Source organism: Echinops telfairi, unplaced genomic scaffold (assembly GCF_000313985.2).
Source record: "Echinops telfairi isolate 266 unplaced genomic scaffold, ASM31398v2 ScPeMD7_23;HRSCAF=83, whole genome shotgun sequence".
Classification (NCBI taxonomy): domain Eukaryota; kingdom Metazoa; phylum Chordata; class Mammalia; order Afrosoricida; family Tenrecidae; genus Echinops; species Echinops telfairi.
In genome coordinates, this window is record NW_022103920.1 from 63180957 (window position 1) to 63188317 (window position 7361).

Here is a 7361-nt window from a genome sequence, read left to right on the forward strand (position 1 = left end):
GGGGGTGTGCGGTATATTGCTTCCAAAGTCCTGAGTGACGCTAGAGGCACTGATTCTATGGGTTTGATGTTTTTTGGTTTTTGGCCTAACGATAACTACATATTCTTACAGGTGAAGATATGGTTTCAGAACAAACGCTCTAAGTTTAAGAAACTGCTGAAGCAGGGCAGTAACCCGCATGAGAGCGACCCCCTCCCGGGCTCGGCGGCCCTGTCACCGCGCTCGCCGGCGCTGCCCCCAGTGTGGGACGTTTCCGCCTCCGCCAAGGGTGTTAGTATGCCACCCAACAGCTACATGCCGGGCTATTCGCACTGGTACTCCTCTCCACACCAGGACACGATGCAGCGACCACAGATGATGTGAGTCTGCCCGGGGAGCTCACTACCCTAGGAAACTACCGGACAAGGCAAGGAGGCTCTGGGACCTGCTTGCATCTGCCAAACCGAGCCAAAGGAGCAGGCTCGGAGAACTGTGCGTGTGCAGTGAGGGACCTGCTGGGCTCTCTCTTTCTCTCTCCCCCATCTACTCACTCACTTCCTTTCTCACCATTCCCTCTCACCTTTCCTTTCTCACCCCTTCCTCCTTCCCCTCATACTTTTCCTTTCCATCTTACCAAGCCTTCTCCCTTGAGCAACCTCAGTAATTGATCTTGCATCTCAGAGAGAGAGAGGCCGAGGCTGGTTTCTGTGCCAGTACTCCAGAAACCCCTCACTGTAAGGATCTTTTCTCTTTCCCCTTGAGAATCCAGGCTTTGAGCCTCCTCTTCTCCATGGGAGTATCCATCAAAACGACTTTTTTTACAGACCTTTTTTCCCCAACGAGAAGAATCTGCACAATCATGGCAGCATTTTTACTTCTTTAATGAGTTTAAGACATTTCTTGATGAAGAAGCATTCTGGACTCCTGTGTTTTTATTTACCAATCTCAGAACTGACCAAAAAGAAGAAGAAGAGTAAAAGCTCTCATAAACAGACCTCTTCAAAAGAAAAAGGGGGATTTGGCTGTAAGATTAGAGTATTGCCACAAAAGGAATGCTGCATGTTTTATCAAAACAGAATGGGCAGAAGCGATGATAAAAACTACTCTTTCCCGACCCGAACCCCAACTCCTGAACTGGAATCAGGAAAGACAGAGAGAGGAGCGAACCCAAATCACCATTCTTTGGCTTTGACACCTTTACGAGGTGAATTGGTGGCATTCACTAAGCTGATAGGGACGTTTATATTGAGAAGCATTTCTGTATATATTGTTGAATTTTAGTTGTACATATACTTTGTATGTTTTTGTCTTCTTTCATATATGGAGTAAAAGCCACAAAATGCTGGGAGTGTCTTGTATATTTTTCTGTGTGTGTCTGTTCTCTCCCTCTTTCTCTCTTCACCCCCCTTCCAATGATATTTCCTATCATTCTTAAAACAAGTCCTATTTCCTAATATGGGAAGCCTTATATAGAAAACCAGAGATGCCAGTTTGCACTATTCGCCTTTTTCTTCAATACTTTAATGTCTAACAGGGGTCTGTTTTCAAGTTACTTTACCTGTAAAGTTTCTGTTGTCATTTCTACACTTTTATCTTTTTTTTTAAGCATCCGTATGCCTCCCTCCAGGTTAATCTAGACATTCAGTCATTCCCAGTGCTGAATCTGAGTATTCTCCTTTCCCTACCCCCAAGCCCAAATGATACAGTTGTGTCTGCCTTTGTTTAGAAGCATTTTTTAAAAAACAAAGAGGAAAGAATAAAAGATAAACAACAAATGAGCAGTTATGACTACTTAATGTTTGCAACCTTTTTCAAATTAGCTAAGTAGTACAATATACTATCCTGGATGAAATACATCCTTCCGACCTTGTGGAAAGCACAGAAATAATGAAAATCAAAAGTCCTTTCGTCATACAAGCAGGAAGCCCCATACTGCGAGAATTAATGGCTACAGACCTGGGCATCCTTCAAATTATGAACCTTGAAACCACTGAGCCATTTATCAGAAGTCAATAGAGATCCTCAGAGTGCTCCATATAATGACAGCGACATACAGTCGTGCAAAAGGACAGTCACTATAATTAGACACAAAGCAAAGACTACTTACCAATATACCCGTTCCTTTTTTTGTTGAGCAACTTCCACGCTCAGTCAGTCTTCAGAATGGTTTAAAACCGATCAGTCTTGTCATTTTCTAGCATTCGCATTGTTACATTAGGAAAAATGTTTTCTTTTCTTTTTTCCCCTTCCTACTGTGAAACTTTGGGTTCGTAGCTCCCCAGGATCAATTCTGAACAAAGCCTCCAGCTGCAGTGCCATCCAATTTGAAGCAGACATTGGGGACAATTTAAGGTTTTTATCCACAAGAAGGTTTTTTTCCATTCTCTTAAATGCAGCCATAATTAGAGTAATTTTTCATGTAGCCCGCTGATTACAGCGTTTTTACCGTCAAAGATAATTACCTGTAATTTTCTTCCACTTTTAATACTAAAAAGCCATCTTTATTTAGATTCAGGAACAGGAAAGGCGAAACAAAAGAGGGAAATTATTCTGTTATTCATACACAAATTGCAGAGACGTAGGACCTAAAATTGAAAATTAACCAAAATTATAATGCTGAAAAGAATGGAAGAGGCTGCAGAAGTACAGCTGGTAGTGGGGCTTTGCTGAATTATTCAAATGACGTTAGAGAACAAGCTACCATACATCGAAACCAACACTAATTTTTCTTTTAAAAAAATCCACTAGATACATGCCAAACCACTGTGAGTGCATGGAATTCTGAAACCCAAGCAAATGCATGTTAACATTGGAGGTGGTTGTCATGATGTGTACGTAGTAATCTCTCGGCTCGGATATCTTAGCAAATTTTTAATTAAATTCAGCCAAGGGGTCCTCCCAGAACTATCCTTGGAACAGGACTTCCCCTGGCTCTCCTGAATCCCAAGGGTTAATGCTTCACGTCTCTAACGGTGTAGACCCTACAGTAAACCGATTCCCCAGTGAGGGAAAAGTAGGAGGGGCTTAGCAGAAAGGGCTTCACCCAGTCACAGGGCCTACTACGCTCAAGAGATTCCCCAGCGGTTGCAGAGTTTTAGAGCCTTGTGCTGGCCTCCTTTCCCACTTTGAAAAAGAAGACTGCAGGGGTGGGGAGTGGGAGGGTGGGTGGAGGGGAGTGAGGCTGGGGGAGGAGGAAATGATTTCTCCTCTGCTCCAATAAGCATCTCATTATCTTTTGACACAACTTAGTCCAAAGGTTCCCTCTGCCTGAGAAAGGCCCTTCTGCACTGGGGTGGGGAGCCAAAGAGTCCTCAGCCTCCTGCACTTAACACCTCAGCTGCCTGCAAGTCTGCAGGGTCAGGAAACAGCGTCATCTATAGATAGAACAGCAAGACTTCCCGAGGAATCTTCCTTGGAGCAGAGTCTGAATCTAACTGGTTGGTAACATTGACTCCTTGGCTGGGCTCAGCGTTGTCTGCAGCCACCCCCACAGTCGTGTAACCTCACCATCCCATCCTTTTGGGCAACTCGGACAATAATGCCCCTACCCCCACCCCACCCGCACAGCACCATCCACCTTGGCATTCCGCCTCCCATTGCCTGCTTGCCCCAGACACAAACCAGCTGGAGGCAAAGGTCCTGCGAAGCAACCTGGAAGATTTTGAGAGGCCAGCTATTCTGGAAATCAAAATTTCCCCAAGAGAAGGATAGAAGTCGGAGGAGCTCCACACCCCAGGGATTCAGACACCTTCCGCACACCTGTGACACCTAAAGAGCCCCTACCGAGAGGACCCTTTTCTCTCTTGACTCCCCCAAACATAAAATCATCACCACAGGTAAAGGCCTCAATGGATTCACCTAGAACTAGCTTCCAGGTGCAATTCTTCAAGAGGATTTTAGCTTTCACACCCACCACATCTTGCAAGTAACCTGGTCCCTTCCCCAGGCTCTAGTCACAAGCTGCACCAAATACACCATCAACACAGAGAGCAAGAAAGACAAATCGAGTTCTTACGAATCCCACTCTAACCACCGGAGCATCCCCCTGACTCCAGAACCCAGCCCCTTTACCTTGAAAGGGTGATAAAACATCAGAATTGAAAAATCTCTAAGACAAATTTGTAGTTCATGGTAAATGACAACAGCAACACACAAAGCTTTGAGAGCAAGCAGTGGGAAAGACATCTGCACTGTCCTAGACGTACCCAAGAAATAAAAACTTACCCTCAGCGAAGAGTTCTTAAGCAATGTTCAAGGTCTAGAAATCTATACTGAACAGAAGCAGAAGAGAATATTTTTCTGAGTCTCAGGGCAGAAGCTCTTTCTCTATATTCTTGGTTGAGTGAGCACATCCAGGTGTGAAATTGTTTGCACACCCCAGCACCTCTTATATTGCCAGCAAAATTAGCTGTTATTACTGTCACTGTTTAGTGATGGTTAGCGTGATACAAAAAAAAAAAAAACCCTGCTGTAATCAAGACCTGGCGCATCTTTGCAAATTACAGATAATTGTAAACGTCCAGATTATGATAATAGCATCCTAATCCAGCCTGCAATATAATTATTACAGTGTTACATCTGAAACTGTCCAGTAGGGCTAATTCAGCCATTATTTAGACCCTATTTTTGCACTGCAAATGGGTTGCTGAGCTGAAAATGTACGATTGTAATTTCACAGGGCACTCAATGAGTAATGGTATAGGAAAGGGAAAATACAAAAGTGAAATGTGAACAGTAGCGATCAAATCAAACCCTGAAGGACAAAAGACTGTTTGATTCATATGGAAAAAGAAGAGCGGGAGTTAAGAAAATAGCGAATCAGTGGTCTGAAGCATGACGTGTCCAAATCTTCAATATGTGCAGGCTGAGGTGTTTGCAAAGGCTGCCTGCAGTCAGTGTCAGCTGCTGCATTGCAACGGAAGTAACTTCTTTCTATTTTTTTTTTTAAACCGCCTGTCTTTTTTACTCTCTCTTTCCCTGTTTTGTTTTGTTTTTCCCTTGTAAAGCACCCTTCCCCAAAGGAAAAAACATTCATCAGTTTCACCATTGTTTCCACAAAGTCTTCCTCCTCTGAGCATGCCTGTAATTTGCTTATGAACATTTTCTCAGATAATTTTGCAATCTTTCTTGTCATCAGAGGAAAACTAAATGTCCTGGGTGCTTGGAAGTGTTCCTGCATTCTATCTACCTTCTCTCTCATGGTGTCCATGTCTGTCATGGAGAGCCCTAAAGGATATTAACAGAAAACATGTTAATTGGTGCTAATTAAATAAAGCCGCCTAGGAAGCTGCCTCCTTCACTTGGCTTGGCTGGCTATTGGTTTTAATCCCATCATTAACTTTTATTAATCACCACCCCACCCCCACATAAACCAACCCAATTGCTTCTTTTGCTGCCAGGCTTCTTTCCGGGTTTCAGAAAGTCCATTCTGATGTTATTCATAAACACATCATCCGTGGGCCAGTTCTCTCTCCCAGACAATAGTTGTAAGAGTAGGGGAGAGGGGCTGTAAAAAAAAAGAGGGGGTTGAGAAGGAAGAGGGAAAGATAACAGAGCTGGGGAGACTTCTGGTTCCAAAGTTAAAGAAAGTTTCCTGGAAATTCAAGCTGTTGCCTCAAGAAGGATGAATTCTGCTCTGGTTAGGACACCTCCACAGTCCTCTTCTGGCACCTCTTGGTCAGGGATACCTAAAGCCTGAATGTCCGGGAAGCTTAATACTCTCAGCACAAGGACAGAGAATTTCCCAAGCATCCTTTTCAGCTCCTAGTGCAGTGCATAATTTTCCCTCCTCCCCCATCTCACAGCCCTGGGAGCTGGCCACCCAAGGCCACCACATAAGGTGGCAAACTGGCTGCCTAATTCCCTTGAATTTAAGGGCTATATTGAAATGCTCCCCATTTAGTGACCCCTGAAAAGTTGAGTCCCTATCATGCCTCTTTGCCACCCCTCTTCCCCTTGTAAGTGGCAAATGGCAGAAATCATCCTGAGAAGACATACGCTTCCAGTGGCAGTTTTCTGTCTTCTTGCCTTCTCCAGAGTGAAAGAATGCTTTTAAAATAAATAACTTGCAAACTGTTGACCGCCCTTTGCCCCACTCCTTTTTTAAAAAGAAAAACACCACCAGAGTGTGTCTGGGGATTCCACAGAGCACCCTTCCGAAAGCTGGATGGGGCGGGCTGTTATGAAGCCCCCTTTCCCCCTCCTACGACAAAAGGTCATAATGCACGGTACTTCACGGTTTTATATAAATCTTGGTTTAGGATGTGGAACAGACAATAATACATGCACCCTTGGCATAAATACTTCTTCTGATGTCCAGAACCAGAAGCAAACAGGTCGCTGCAAACAAAAGAGCAGACACAGGATGCCCATTACCCTTAAAGAGAGATTGCATATGTCCCCCACTCCCCAGTTCCTATCTGCAGGGTTTGAGTTGAACCTATAAAACAGGTTATTACGGCAGTCTTGGAGGATTGGAGGATTGAAAAGACACGGTCGGGTGCAAAAGAAAACGCTGGAGGCGAGGGCGAGGGTGGGGCGGGATGGGAAACAGGCCTGCGTCGGAAAAAACTCCCCCCCCACCACCAATCCCACGTGTGCTACCGTTATTTGTGCCGTTTTCGAGGCCCGAAGTCCTCCGGGACTGGGCCGGCGTTGAGAACCTCAAGCTCTCTGTGCTGGGGCCCGGACAACTCGAGAACACCGGCCCAGGGTTCTCGGCAGCCCACAGCGCCCCCTCCCCAAACTCTGGGTGACGGAGCCTCCGCCCACTGGTTGTGGGAGGGGGTGCTGGATGGGCTAGGAGCAGGGTGACCACAGGCGGACCCGTCGGCGTGGCGCACTTCCCAGAGGTGCCAGAGGGCGTCTGCCCTCAGGGCGTGCCTCCGGGGAGAGCTGAAGCGCTCCGGGTTGGCGCGACCCTAGTGGCCAGTGGGCACCGGGCGATCCAAGGAGCTGTGGGATGCGCCGGGAGGGGGAATAGTTGGGTAGCCCTTAAAATTCCTCTTTCGGAATAAAAGGAAGTGCGGGGGTGGGGGCGGGGGTGGCGGGAGGTGGGTGCTAATCCAGCAGGCATCCTGTGTGCCTCGGGCTAGGGAGCTCGGGAATCCAAGCAGTGTCAAGGCTAGAGGGAGCTCTGGGCGCACTACGAGCCCGCGAGCGAGCGCGGCCAGGCCCTAGTGCGCCGAGGGCGACTCCCGGGACGGCGCGGCCGCGACGCCTCGAGCCGTGGGGCGTCCGGTGGGATCAAAGGAGCCAAAGGCGGCCAGCCGGCGCGTCTAGGATTGTGGGATAAGGGGCGGGAGAAAGAGGATTGGCTTGGGCTGGGAGATCCTGGCCGGGTCGGTATCACCGGGAGGTGTGTGTATGTGCGCGCTTAAGTC

General features: G+C 46.9%; 1 protein-coding gene across 1 annotated transcript in view; it reads left to right on the plus strand.

The window, feature by feature from the left end:
* DLX6 (distal-less homeobox 6) overlaps positions 1-566 on the plus strand; it is a 4313-nt gene extending 3747 nt beyond the window's left edge. The window contains exon 4 of the mRNA XM_004702820.2: positions 112-566. Coding sequence (XP_004702877.1) covers positions 112-363 — 252 coding nt within the window. The 3' untranslated portion in view covers positions 364-566. The remainder of the gene's footprint in view (positions 1-111) is intronic.
* Positions 567-7361: the final 6795 nt, after the last annotated feature.